This window comes from Argentina anserina, chromosome 2 (assembly GCF_933775445.1).
Source record: "Argentina anserina chromosome 2, drPotAnse1.1, whole genome shotgun sequence".
Lineage (NCBI taxonomy): Eukaryota > Viridiplantae > Streptophyta > Magnoliopsida > Rosales > Rosaceae > Argentina > Argentina anserina.
In genome coordinates this window covers 17,817,990-17,832,448 of record NC_065873.1, presented here as the reverse complement: position 1 = coordinate 17,832,448, position 14,459 = coordinate 17,817,990, and the positions used below count along the sequence as shown (strand labels likewise).

The following is a 14,459-nucleotide window of genomic DNA, read 5'->3' as shown; positions in this document are numbered from 1 at the left end:
GGTTTGACCAACACAAGGGCTATATACCAACGAGCAATGAACCTGATTTTTCACGATGTGCTGGGGGGCATTCTCGAAGTCTATATCGATGATGTGGTGGTCAAGTCTAAGAAGAAAGAAGATCACATCGAGAATTTGCGGACAGTGTTCACCAGGATGAGAAAGCACAAGCTCAGGATGAACCCGGCTAAATGCATTTTCGGGGTTCGAGCAGGAGACTTCTTGGGTTTCATAGTGCATGAAAGAGGTATTGAGGTCGCGGAAGATAAGGCTAAAGCTGTGTTAGACACGTCGACACCAAGGAACAAGAAGGAACTTCAGAGTTTGCTTGGGAAAATAAATTTCCTTCGACGCTTCATTTCTAATTCCGCTGGCAAAACCGCAGTCTTCTCTCCTTTACTGAAGCTTAAAGCAGATCAAGAGTTTCAATGGGGACCTGCGCAACAGGCAGCTTTTGACAAAATCAAGGAATACCTTACTCATCCACCTATTCTTAGACCCCCACGACCGGGAATACTGTTGAAACTATACATCTCTGCGTCCCCTTACTCCATTGCATAACTCCTAGCACATGATGGTGATGGAGAGGGGGGGGCAAGAAGGTTGAGCATGCGGTCTACTACTTGAGCCGTACCTTGTTAGACGCTGAAACTAGATACTCGCCAATTGAGAGGTCGTGTCTAGCTTTGTACTTCACCGGTACTAAGCTCCGCCACTACATGTTGTCCTTCTCTACAGTAGTGGTGGCACAGACTGATTTAGTGAAGTATATGCTTACCAGACCTATGCTTAGGGGTCGGATTGGTAAATAGATCTTGGCGTTATCAGAGTTTTCCTTACAGTATACACCCTTGAAGGCGCTCACAGGACAGGCAGTGTCCGACTTTTTGTTACATCATCCTATTATGGAGGACATTGCAAACCAGAATGTGGTTATTTCCTTCGTTCACACTCAGCCTTGGGTTCTGTACTTTGATGGTAGCAGCACCAATCATTTGTCTGGAGCGGGTGTTGCATTGGTTAACCCGTCTGGCGTCAGACATTGTTATTCATTTCAGCTGGAGTGGAAGTGCACTAACAATCAGGCAGAATATGAGGCCATCATCATTGGCTTGGAGTTGTTGCTTGATCTGGAGGTCACCGAGGTAGAGGTATTAGGTGATTCCCTCCTAGTTATTAACCAGCTCAAGGGGGTCTACAAGTGCAACAACTTTACATTACTCCCTTTTTTAGCACGAGCATCGGAATTGTTAGACCAATTTGCAGACGTGGTGCTTGACTATATTCCTCGCGAACGAAATTTCGCTGCCAATGAACTCACACAGTTAGCTACGGGTATTTGCTTGGCAGATGGCGTTTGTGAAAGGATTTTGAAGGTTCAGAGACGCACATTACCTTCCTTTATGGCAAGGAAAGAGGTTAACAATGAATGGTTGGTGGCTGTTATCGACACTATTGATGAGGATTAGCGGCAGCCGATCATCCAGTACCTCACTGATCCTTCTGCACCGGTGGATAAGAGGGTTAGATATTTTGCTACTAACTACGTCCTTCGAGGCGGTGAGCTATTGCGCAGAGCAGAAGATGGTTTGTACCTGCGATGTATCTATGGGGCTGAGGCTAAGAGGTGCTTACGAGAGGTTAACTGTGGCAATTGTGGTTCTCACCAGGCTGGTCTAAAGATGCAGTGGCTCATTCGCCGATATGGTTTTTATTGGCCTACCATGCTCAAGGACTGTATCAGCTTCGCACAGGGTTGCATCGAATGTCAAATGCATGGGCCAGTCCAGCATGTGCCTGATGTTCCTCTATAACCAATCATTAAACCTTGGCCAGGTCGCGGATGGGCTTTAGACTTTATTGGGGAGATTCATCCCAATTCTTCTTTGCAGCACAAGCACATTCTACTGGCTACAGATTTCTTCACCAAGTGGGTCAAGGCTATACCAATCAGGACGACATCTTCAGAGGTGATTACTGACTTTATCTTCAAATATATTATCACCAGGTATGGCATTCTAGAGTGTTTGGTAGCAGACAGGGGGGCAGGTTTCATGGCTGAAAAGACCCAGACGTTATTAGCTGGCTATGGGATCAAGTTTCTGCATTCCAGTCCTTATTATGCTCAAGCGAATGGCCAGTCAGAAGCTAGCAACCGCGTCATTATGTTGGATGCAAATCCGCGATCTTGGCACACAGAGTTGGATCACACGTTATGGGCTTATCGAACTTCCAAACGAACTCCAACTGGTACTACACCTTATGCCTTGATGTATGGACATGATGCAGTGCTTCCTATGGAGCTTAATGTTCAGTCGCTGAGGACGCAGCTTTGGAGTTTGGGGACTTAGTGTGGAAAGCTTGTTTGCCCTACGGCGAGCGAGTTGATGGTCGTGGTAAATGGTCTGCTAAGAATGAAGGTCCTTTTGTGATTGATCAAGTAATGGGAAAGGGCGCCTACTACCTTCGCGACACTGATGGGAATGTTCACAGAAATCCCATGAATGGTCGTCATCTTAAGAAGTACTTTCCTAGTGTTTGGGAGTATGAAGATCCACCGGCAGCGGTGCAATCAACATAGCGAGTGTTTGGACTTAGTGTTTTCTTGGACTACATTCTTTCAACCAAGTAAACAGGGGGGCAACACCATGGATACTCAGAGCGATCGCGAACTCAGGAAATTTTCTCGACTCGTGAACATTACTGCTGGTCGCGACCGTTCTTATTGGTACGTTCGCGATCCCGAAATTTTTTTCGAAACTGTCGAGTTTCTGAAACTTTATGAGTTTCTTAATCATGTTCCGGCCTTTTTTATAACACATTGGACCAATATTTGTGGTCCAGAATTGGTTGTAACTTTTGTTACGCAGCAATGAAACAATACAAGTGTTTCGTGAAACAAGTTGTTTGTAAATCTGGGGGATGAAACTTAAGAAACCTAAGGGGTTTCGAAGGAAGAAATGGAACATACATTTTTGGAGGCTACAAAGGAAGTGTTTTGTGTTCTTGCCTTAGGGTTTCGTTTTATAACAGAAGAAACTTGGATTCAAGGGATGAGATTAGCGATACAGATTTGGAGATCGCGCTCGAGAATAATTGCAGCAATAGTGGTCAAATTGCAACGATTTATGCATTTCTCGAGAGTGATTGCCCCTATTTTTGAGAGTTTGCAAGCAAACTTGGACAGTTGCGAGTTAAGTTGTGCTCGGGCCTGGATGAATTCTGGAGACTCTAGAGGTGTCAAGGTGATGACAGGACCCAGCATATCATCTAGAATATCTTCCAGATATGGACTAGAGCGATTCTCTGATGGATCAACAACTAGTGTTGATCCAGAGGCTCCAACAGTCAGAGTGCCTTGGGGGTTGGAAGCGTTCGTGACGGCTACAACCTGCAGATGGTAAATAACAGTTAATAAGACAGTTAAGTGTTTACAAAGGAAAAAGAAACATATAAACCAAGAGGTGGTTAGGTGTTTTACCTCATCAGTTTGAGTGGAGGGAGCGATGTTTTCTGGAAGGGGGTTTGGTGCAGCATTATTGCTTACTGAGTCCATGTTCGCGAGGGACCGTTCCACATTTTCACCTTCTTGGGGAGAGCTGGTCACATCTTTTTCATCTTCTACCTCACACTTCAGAATCTGAGTTGAAGAGGGGTGGGAGAGTACAACTGTTGGGTTGATTACGACATGTGGCTCAAAGGTCCGAGTTCCCGCCACCGTGTTGAGGGGAGTGGCTTGAATTGGTTCCCCATACGCGATAACAACCTATTGAATAGCAGTCGCGACTCATATGGATGGTGACTGAGTTTCAGCATGAGCTTGTGTTAAAGATAAATTAGTACATCGCTGATTCACAGATGAAAAATATAAGACAGAGGAATTACATCCTAGCAAATAACAAAGCGTTGCTTGGGGGCAACAGTGTGTTTAACTACGTACAGAGACGTCTTCCCTCTTGGTTGCAGCAGCTTGAGTGTTGGATAGAGATGGTGAAGTGGGGTTCTCGCGAGCCTACAAATCAAATAAGAATCAGTCAAAGTGGTTCATGAATGGATTGCTAGTTGGAACAAATAGGGTGTTCTTTTTACCTCAACTGCTGTCTCTGGATTGCTATTCCCAGTTACTGTCTCAGGGTTAACCTGGTCAATTGACGAGCGTGGTTCTGCATCATTCGCGATTGGGGTAGAGGTGCTTAAGGAATATATTCTTCTTCTTTAATTCAACTGATATTCACAGGAGTTGGTTAGTGAAGAATGTTGCAACAGTCTTTAGTGTTGTTAATCAAATAGGGGTGCGGACTTACAGGATTGAAGTCTACAGCGTTAGGATCGTCCTCTTCATTGTCAGAATAAATTATTCTCCCTCGCTTACGGCCTTGGGAGGAGGGAGCACCAACTGTGTCCTCAAAAACCTGCAACATGAACCAGTTAGTGGTTTTTAGTCAGTGTTGGAATAGAAACTGAAAGGGTTTCTGAGATTGGAACCGATTGAGTTCTGGGAAGAGTCGCGTCTGCTCGATTGAAATTGGTTTGAGCATCTGAAACAGTAAGTGTTTCTCGCGTACTTTAGCTCGAAAGGTTGTGGTGGTTTGAGGTGAGGTCGCGCGTCAGTTCGCAACGGGGGAACGTAAAGCGTTTCGAATTATTTTTAAAAAGATAACCGTTTGGGGTTTTCTTCTAGCCCTTTTCAATTTCGCGGGGTCTTCAATTTCAAGGCTTGGGGGGCAATGTTTGGGCCTAAAATAATACTCCGGTATTATCTAGACTATTTAGGCTCATGGACCGGTTATTTGGGGAAAATATATCACAAAGCAAGATTACCTGCCGTATTGGAATAGATTTAGGGGACTATCGCTGTATAGAATCTGAGTTGATTAAGGAAGGTGAATCTAAATCAACTAAGAGGTTCTCAAGACTTGATTCGCAAGAAAGAACAATTTGTGTTCTCTATATAAGGAGGTCGAATGTGCAGAATAACACACGCAACGTCAAACAAACTATCGCGCAACCGCATAGTCAAAGTCTCCCCATGGAGCAAAAGTCCGATTAGCTTCGGCAACCAAGTCTCCCATCGGAGCGGAGCTACCCAGATGCACGCCTCGCGCTGCATGTAGCAACAAGTCTGATTAATTTCGGCAATTCAAGTCAAGTCCATCGAGTCGCTAGCCTAGCTTCTAGCAAACCCAAAGTCTGCACTAGTCAGCAAATTCCATTCGCGAGAGAGTCCTGCTATTAACGACACAATATAAGCTCTGCTTTTCCCCAAGCGGTCTAAAGTAAGATCGGCCATCTACTTGAGATGAAGTGAAAGGTCCTAGCAACTCCGGTTGTGTATAGGCCATTCGAACTTCAGCGGTTTATCAGCAACTGCGGAGCAATCGTCTGAGAGGAAGACAGTACGTGAGCGCGATCATTGTCAAACAAAGCAACAGTTGTACCTAACTCAAAAGGTACTGGCACGCCAACAACAACAGAGAACGAAGGGTCGAACCATCTAGGGTTCGGCACCGGGGCTTCCTGATTGTTCTCTGAGGAGGATCCGTTTTCCCAGCTCGAACACAACTTATCCAAACTCTCACATAAACTCATGGGGAATTTAGAAGTTTGCATGTCATACTTAGGAATATAAGAAGTCATTGATTGCACAAGTGTAAGTCTTCTAGCCATACTCAAAGTCTTGCTTTTCCAACTAGAAAGTCTAGACTGGACTTTATAAAAAATTGACTGATAAGTAAATTTATTGACTCTGGAATGGATTAGGGGCATACCAAGATATTTTCCAAGATCATTTGTAAGATGAGAGCCACAGGTAGAGTTGATTGACTTAGCAAGCTTTTTGCAAGTGTTTGGAGAGCATTATATCAAATATTTTTCATAATTAACTGCTTGGCCAGAAAGAAAGAAGAAAGTACTCAAACAATTCTTAAAAATAAAAGCTTGTTTAGGAGAGGCCTCAGCAAACAAAACCAAATCATCCGCAAAAACAAATGTGAGATTTTAGAACCAGATTGAGAAGCAGAAACATGTCTCCAATCACCATAGTCTACAACATATTGGATCAAATGAGAAAGCTTCTCCATACATAGGACAAAAGTATAAGGTGAAAGAGGATCACCTTGTCTAATATCCATTTGAGCCTTGAAAGAGCTAGTTAATTCACCATTGAGACAAATCTGAAAACTATTTGTCGTAATGCATTGCATAATAAGCTTGACAAAAGAATGTGGAAGGTGAGTTTCATACAACACACTCTTAATAAAGCTCCAACTAAGTCTATCATAGGCTTTAGACAGGTCAATCTTCCAAGAGAAAAAACCCAACTTCCCACCAAATTTTTTAAATTTGAACAACATCTCTTGAGCAACCATTATGTTATCAGATATACTTCTTCCAGGAACGTAACTCACCTGATTTGGACTAATTAAATGTTGCATAAGTGGTCTGATCCTAGAAACAATGATCTTGGAAATGACCTTATACACAATAGTGCACAAGCTAATGGGTCAAAAATTGACCATATGTTGGGGACCATCAATCTTAGGGATAAGGGAAATAAGGGTGTGATTTAAACCAGCAGGGATAGAACTAGTTTCAAAAGCAATGGAAACAACCCTAAAGATTTCAGAAGAATAGATATGTCAATGGTGCTGATAAAAAATGGCAGGAAAACCATCATGACCAGGGGCTTTAAGTCCACCAATACCAAAAAGGAAATTTTTAACTTTAAGAAGAGATACAGGCATTCATAAATCATTCAAACTGACTTGGTCAATAGTAGGGAACAACCAAGGGATGGTGATTCTAATGTCCTCCAAAGCTGGTTGGGAAAAGAGATCAGAGAAAAAGTCGACACCAATGTTTTTCATATCAGCTAAATCAGATGTCCAAACACCAGCAGAGTCATATAAGCCTTCAACCTTATTTTTCCTTCTTCTTACCAAAGTGGTGAGATGAAAATATCTGGTGTTTCTATCACGACCCTGAATCTAGTTGTCTCTAGATTTTTGCCTCCAAAAAAGGTTCTCATGTTCCCTGATAATGTCATATTGAGAAATAAGTTCAACCTCCAGGTTGATAAGAAAAGAATTTTCATTCTTGTCCCAAGCTTTCTGGATCCCAGCAATTCTAGCCAACAACCTCTTCTCCTATGAAAGATGTGACCATAAACAGCTCCTTATTCCATTTAGCAAGAGCAGAAGACAAGGAGCTGACTTTAGAAATAAAATCTCCAAAAAGAGAATTCCAAGTAGAATCAACAAAATCAAAATAATGCTCATGAGAAAGCCACATAGCTTGAAACCTGAAAGGAGTAGCTTTTCTATTAATAACATTGTTTGAAAGAAGCTACATTAAGATTAGGTAATGATCAGACCTAGTTTTAGGTAAATGTCGAATAAAAGTTTCAATAAAAGCTTATCTCTAAGAACAGGAACACAACCCTCTATCCAGCCTCTCTTTTATCTTGTTGTTAGACCAAGTATAACAGGAACCAATGAACCCCATATCAATAAGAGCATTATTGTTTACCCAATCCCTCAAACCTCCAAATCTACCATTGAAACGACCACAATTTTTATCCGCGCAAGACACCAACTCATTATAATCACCAATAAACATGAATAAACATGCTGGGAAGGTTGTAAAAAGCAAGGAGAGATTCCAAATAAGGCCAAAGATTATCTCTAGAAGTGCGATTAGGACTAGCATAGAGTACATAAAGTAACCAAGTAGGATGACCATTAACTGAAACTGTAGCACTAATTGACTGAAAAGTATGATCCACAACATCAATTCGGACTTTATTCTTATTCCATAAAAGCCATAACCCTCCAGAGAAGCCATCAGCTTCAACAATCTCAAAATCAGTGAAGCGAAGATTTAAAAGAGCAAATTTAGACTTACTAAATTGAACACGAGGTTCACATATAGCCAAAACATCAATATGATTAATTTTAACAATGTCTGCAATAGCAGACTTGAAATCATCACTGCCAGCATCTTTAGCATTCCAAAATATAAGTTTAAACATTGATCACATAGAGGGGCGTGGTTATAAGAACCAATTAGTCATGAGACATACCTTCCTTGTTAGGGGAAGGTATATCAGCACAAGCAGAAAGCATGCTATTTTTATGGAAAATCTCTTCAAAAATAAGAGAAGTGTCATTAAAAGAGGGTCAGATGTCACCTGAAAGGCTGAAACAGAAGAAGACTCATCTGGAGGTTTGTGACCAAAGATTCCTGAAAAACCATCATCACCAAAAGAAAAGCTGACATCACTAAAAGATAAATTTTTAGACACCTAAGAAACTTTTTTTTGGAATAGACTCAACATTCTTGTTTTTCTTTTAATATCACTTATTAGCTCTATTGCCTTTGCTCTTGGGAACTAGCTACATTAGAAACATCCTTCATTGGCATTCTGGAATCTTTGGAGGGATTATTAAAGAACACATGATTCATTTGAGAATGGTTCTTGTTGGGAAAACTATCCACATGAGCAGCAGTATGTAGATCGTTAGTAGAATTAGAGAGATTCTTAGTCGTGTTGCTCATTTTATTCTTCTTCTCAAAACTATTCCATAGCTTCACAATAGCAGGAGCAGAGCTATTAGAACCACTATTCACTATATTAGTATCAAGAGTTAAATACTTGTGACACCCTATACTTTAGGTGTAAAAACAGTTTTGTCCTTCTACTTTTAAATTTAATCTGTATATCCTTTAACTCTTATTTTTTAACAGTTTTGTCCATTCCATTAGTTGACCGTTAAAAAATTCCGTTAAGCCGTTAAAATGTCTAGAATACCCCAAATTCAAATCACATTTTTTTTTTCTTATGTCTTTTTTATTTTCTATTTTGGTCTTTTTTTTTCTTGTTTTAAAATTTCATTCATCATATGTGCTATCAAATATATATAATTGTAATCAACACAAATTATCAAATTAATTGTAAACATCTTATAATCAATTGGATAATGCCTAAAATGACATGTGAGTGTCAGTACTCAAATCCAGTTAGGAACTTCTTTTATATTATGATGCTCTACAAACATATTTTGATTAATTTCTATAATGCTAAGACAAAAAAGACTTTTACTATCATATCCATACTTTGATGCAAAAATAGTTTCAAATTATTTATTTCCAACTTGATGTTAAGCAATTGTCATTAATTCTCTTCTTGTTTATAATTAATTTGATAATTTGTGTTGATTACAATTATATATATTGGATAGCACATAAGATGAATTAAATTTAAAACCAAGAAAAACCAAAAGAGAAAATAAAAAAGGCATGAGAAAAGAAAAAAAAATCTCATTTGAATTGGGGGTATTCTAGGTATTTTAACGGCTTAACGGAATTTTTTGACGGTCAACTAACGGAATTGACTAAACTGTTAAAAAAAGAAGGACAAAACTGTTAAAAAATAAGAGTTAAAGGATATACAAGTTTAATTTGAAAGTAAAAGGACAAAACTGTTAAAAAATAAGAGTTAAATGATATACAGATTAAATTTGAAAGTAGAATGACAAAACTGTTTTTACACCTAAAATATAGGATGTCACAAGTATTTAATCCTAGTATCAATTCCATTTTCAAAATATGCTTCATCATGGAGCACCTCAAATCTAGATCCAGAAGGGCCAAATTTTCTTGCACCACCACTACTGCTATTCTTCTTATTCCTATATGTCATTAACATCCAAGGGCCCATGTCCTCTTTCACAATGTCTGAAAAAAAAAATTAATAACAGCAATGGTCCCAAGCAGGGACTTTACATTGAGGACTAATAATAGAGGCTTCACCATTTTGCTTAGCAAGAGAATGACATTTCTCTTTAGAGAGACCAAAACAACCACATTCAAAAGTGGATAAGAGAGATACCCTCATAGACAACATGATATGCAATTCCCTCAACTTCAACAAAAGGCCTTAGAGGCTTGTTAAGATCAACCTTAATGCAAATTCTAGCAAATTTTCCCCTGGTTTGACTAATAGTTATAGGATCAACCCTAACTACATCACCCACCGTTTTTCCAATCATTTTAAGAGTGAACTCCCTGAAATATTTAACTGGAATGCCACATATTCTTACCCACATAGCTATGGAGCCAATAACATCATTTGCAGGGTCAAAATCAGGTCTCCAGCGTTTGACCACTATGTGGAGCCAATAACATCATTTGCAGGGTCAAAATCAGGTCTCCAGCGTTTGACCACAAGAGTTTGGCCTGCAAGGATCCATGGACCACCACAGAGGGCATGGTTCATGTCTTCCTCAAGAGCAAATTTCACAATGAATAACTCATTTGGCAAATCAATGAGCTGTCAGCCTCCTTTGACCTGCCACTTTCTTCTGAGACCCTTGAGCATGAAATCAAAAGAGTTCGTCGAGTTAGGTTTTCCCATCAGCTTAACAACAACTGCGCATCGCCAATCGAAATCAAGCTTATTGTGGACTTTTGCTGAGAGAAGAAACATTTAGACCATGCTTGCCAGAATAGTAGCAACAATCAAAATCAGTGAACTCAAAGTCTTTCGTCATCGTCTGATCAAAACGATTGATAGGATTCTTTAAAGTATCGGCATAATTCATAGAGGAATTAGAGAGGGAAGGAATTTTAATAGAGGAGTCAATTTCCTCCATCCTAAGAGCTTGTAGATCTGTAGAAATATAACCGCAAGATTTTGAGCGTTTCCGTTGATTTGAGAGAGGATTGAGATCTCCGCTACTTCCCGAAGGAAGGGCGGAGAGATGAAAGGCGACGAAGCCACTAGGCCTTGCAGGACGTGGGAAGAAGCCGGGAAAGCTAAGATCGGAGGCAGACCAATCGAAAAAATAGATCAGGAGCGGAAGGAATTTTAGAGAGAGGCGCGTTCCCGAGATTGTGACGAGATTTTAATGGGGTGATAGTTAGCTTCGTAGAGAATTTGTGTTGCCTGTTCTGCAAGCTAGAAGCTTGGGTAACTTTTCTATAGTCGACATTTTTTTTTTCCTGTCACTTGTGTTGTGTGCACTTGAACAGAGTTGGAGACACGTGTCGAAATCTTAAGGATCGGGTAGGGGTTGAAATTCTCTTCGTTCCTTATCTCTCTACCTGGTTCTTGTTTTCGACCAGTTCAAATATCAGTCCGAGATCCCATGCTGCCTCAGTTATCAAGACTACCGGCTCCCTCCATTTTCAGGTATCATACGCTTTTTCCAAAGTAAGAGACTGAAGCTTGAAGTTCAAAACCAAAGTATATAGTATCTGTCGAGCAATTAAAGGCTCACTCTTTAGTTCCTTGGTATTTGAGGAATAATGGATTAATGGATAAGTGCTATTCCGTTTGCTCTTCTTGATTATGATATGAGGTGATTGTTCTCTTGTTCTTCAGCTCTCTGGTTATGAAAATTAAACTAGAAAAATCTTGTCTCTGTTTCCTTTGTACACCTCTCTGTAACTCCAACAATGTAAAACACAAATGTTGATCAAACTTGACGTTGTTTCTCGTTAGCCAAACAATGAACTCCGCCATCTACAACCCCACAAATCCTCACCACCCATCTTCACAATTCCCACAAATCAAAACGTGCAAAACCCTCAAAGAGTTACAACAAGTCCATGCCCACTTCATCAAAACCCGCCAAATCCACGACCCTCTTGCAGCAGCCGAAGTTCTCCGTTCCTACGCACTCTCAAATCACCGCAACATCGAGCATGCTCGTGCTCTATTCAACCAGATGAAAACACCCAACTGCTTCTCTTGGAACACCATCTTCAGAGCTCTCGCTGAGAGCTCTGTTCCTGAGCACCCACTTGAGGCTCTGTTATTGTTTTCTCGAATGGTTTGTGATGGTCTGGTGGCACCAAATAAGTTCACATTTCCTTCTGTGTTGAAGGCATGTTCTAGATTAGGGAATGCCCAAGTTGGGAAAAGTATTCATGGGATGGTGGTGAAGTTTGGGTTGGAATGTGATGAGTTTGTTGTGAGTAGTCTTGTGAGGATGTATCTAATGTGTGGTGTTATGGAGGATGCGCATTTGTTGTTTTCTAGGAGTGTAGGTGGTTGTGGTGATTCGAGTGAGAAGAAGCAAGAGGGGAATGTGGTGTTGTGGAACTTGATAGTAGATGGGCACGTGAGAGTTGGGGAGTTTAGCGCTGCTAGGGAGCTGTTTGATAGAATGCCTCAAAGAAGTGTGGTGTCGTGGAATGCGATGATATCTGCATATGCGCAAAATGGGTTCTTTAGGGAAGCGGTAGATATGTTCCGTGATATGCAGATTGGGGATGTTTTACCAAATTATGTGACTTTGATAAGTGTCTTGCCTGCAATAGCACGACTTGGTGCGCTTGATTTGGGGGAATGGGTGCATTTGTTTGCCGGCAAACATAAGATTGGGATCGATGATGTACTAGGTTCTGCTTTGGTTGATATGTATTCCAAGTGTGGCAGCATTGAGAAGGCACTACTGGTGTTTGAGCAGCTGCCCAAAAAGAATGTGATCACTTGGAATGCCGCAATCAGTGGGCTTGCTATTCATGGTAGAGGGAAGGATGCACTACATTATTTTTTAAAGATGGGAAGAGCTGGTGTGGTGCCTAGTGATGTAACATATATTGGTCTCTTGAGTGCTTGTAGCCATGGAGGTATGGTGGAGCAGGGCAGATCACTCTTCAACCACATGATTAATGTAGCTGGCTTAGAACCTAGAATCGAGCATTATGGGTGTATGGTCGATTTATTAGGCCGTGCTGGACTGTTAGAAGAAGCTGAAGAGCTTATACTAAACATGCCAATTCCGCCAGATGATGTTATATGGAAGTCATTGCTCGGTGCTTGTAAGATACAAGGAAATATTGAGATGGATCAGCGTGTCGCGAAGATATTGATGGACATGGCTCCTCGTGATAGTGGATCATATGTTGCTTTGTCGAACATGTATGCATCTTTGGGAAATTGGGAGGCAGTTTCAAATGTGAGAATGTTGATGAAAGATATGGACATCAGGAAAGACCCCGGAGGTAGTTGGATTGAGCTTGATGGAGTGCTTCATGAGTTTCTGGTTGAAGATAAATCACATTCTAGAGCAGGAGAAATCCATTCGATGCTGGAAGAAATTTCAAACAAGTTAAGGTTACAAGGGTATAAGCCTAACACCACACAAGTGTTGCTCAACATTGATGAAGAAGAAAAACAAAGTGCTTTGCATTATCACAGTGAGAAAATTGCTGTTGCCTTTGGCTTAATCAGTTCAGCCTCTCAATCACCACTTCGAGTTGTTAAGAACCTACGCATATGTGAGGATTGTCACTCCTCTATAAAGCTAATCTCGAAAATTTACAAACGAAAGATCATTGTTCGGGACCGCAAGCGCTTCCACCACTTTGAGCATGGGTTGTGCTCTTGCAATGACTACTGGTAATGTATGAATATATGAATGCAGTTTCCAGATTATGTGCATTTCACAAAGCACATTTTAGAATCAGTTAAACTGTATTACAATTCTAGTCCTAAGCTAACTACCAATTGAATTAGTTTTGCATATGCATTTTGTTTGTATGTAACGTTCTAGTTTTGCAACAGTATGATTCTCGAGTCTCTGGAGACATGAAGTCTTGCTAAAAAAAATGGAGCATGCGTACTCATTTTCATAGAGATTTTAGATGGAGTGAACCTTTAATACCTTGTTCATGACAAGACATTTTTCATTCACAACCCCAAACAGTATGCAACTATTTACCAAATGAGTCTTTGGTTAGACAGAAAACTCATTGCTTTTAAAAAAGAATGATTGATCACTCCAAATTGAGGAAACAAGACTATGAGAATTTTCGGGTGATGATTGTGGATGGAATCCGTGTATAGTCTAGGAACTAAATGTACAGTCTGCATTTAAAATTTGAACTGGAGTAAGAATTTTTCGAATGCTCACTGAATCATTAGATAGGAAAAGAGGTATAAGTGTGTTTCCACCATGCTGAACAAGTGGTCTAGTGTGACTAGGAAAACTTAACAAAATCCCCTTTGGTACTTCAAAAAAATTTTCAGTAACCTGTTTCCACTTAAGTTTCTTCAAAACAGCCAAGTTTTGGACAGAGGTAATCAAGAGGATTGTCTTCTGTTAGTGATGAGATAAAGAACAAAGCAAAATCCCACTAATCCAACTTTAAAGGATGGATGATGAAAGTAATGCAAAGGATAATTATGATTAGTCTGATTTGGCGTGTTTGAACAAGAATGGCATAACTATGTTGAAAACTATAAACTACTTAGTTTACAAAGAGAATACATGATAATAGTATTCAGCTGAATTGAATACGTTAGATTCTTTTGGGAATTCGTTTGTGTAACATTGTAATGTTATTTTTGTGAGTTTCTCTACAATCCAATAATGTATGGATACATCGAGTGGTTTAGTTTGATTTAGATGCATACTTTATGTATTGATACATTAATGTCATAACAAATT

At 40.2% G+C, this 14,459-nt stretch overlaps 2 protein-coding genes across 2 annotated transcripts; both read left to right on the top strand.

The window, feature by feature from the left end:
• Positions 1 to 905: 905 nt before the first annotated feature.
• LOC126784081 (uncharacterized) lies at positions 906 to 2,581 on the top strand. The gene is made up of 4 exons (XM_050509579.1): positions 906 to 1,418; positions 1,470 to 1,737; positions 1,837 to 2,250; positions 2,316 to 2,581. The coding sequence occupies exons 1-4, from the start codon at positions 906 to 908 to the stop codon at positions 2,579 to 2,581; spliced, it is 1,461 nt and encodes a 486-aa protein (XP_050365536.1).
• Positions 2,582 to 11,195: 8,614 nt separating this feature from the next.
• LOC126785444 (pentatricopeptide repeat-containing protein At5g48910) lies at positions 11,196 to 13,556 on the top strand. Its single transcript, XM_050511141.1, has one exon. It carries the CDS (start codon positions 11,511 to 11,513, stop codon positions 13,410 to 13,412), a length of 1,902 nt encoding a protein of 633 aa, XP_050367098.1. The 5' UTR covers positions 11,196 to 11,510; the 3' UTR covers positions 13,413 to 13,556.
• The last annotated feature ends 903 nt before the right edge of the window (positions 13,557 to 14,459 follow it).

Bases quoted from the DNA above. Each gene is read 5' to 3' on its own strand.
- LOC126784081 (XM_050509579.1), top strand. From the start codon at position 906: ATGGAGGACATTGCAAACCAGAATGTGGTTATTTCCTTCGTTCACACT. The intron at 1,419-1,469 runs GTTAACAATGAA...GATGAGGATTAG, and splicing joins CCTTTATGGCAAGGAAAGAG to CGGCAGCCGATCATCCAGTA. The intron at 2,251-2,315 runs GTACTACACCTT...CTTAATGTTCAG, and splicing joins TTCCAAACGAACTCCAACTG to TCGCTGAGGACGCAGCTTTG.
- LOC126785444 (XM_050511141.1), top strand. From the start codon at position 11,511: ATGAACTCCGCCATCTACAACCCCACAAATCCTCACCACCCATCTTCA.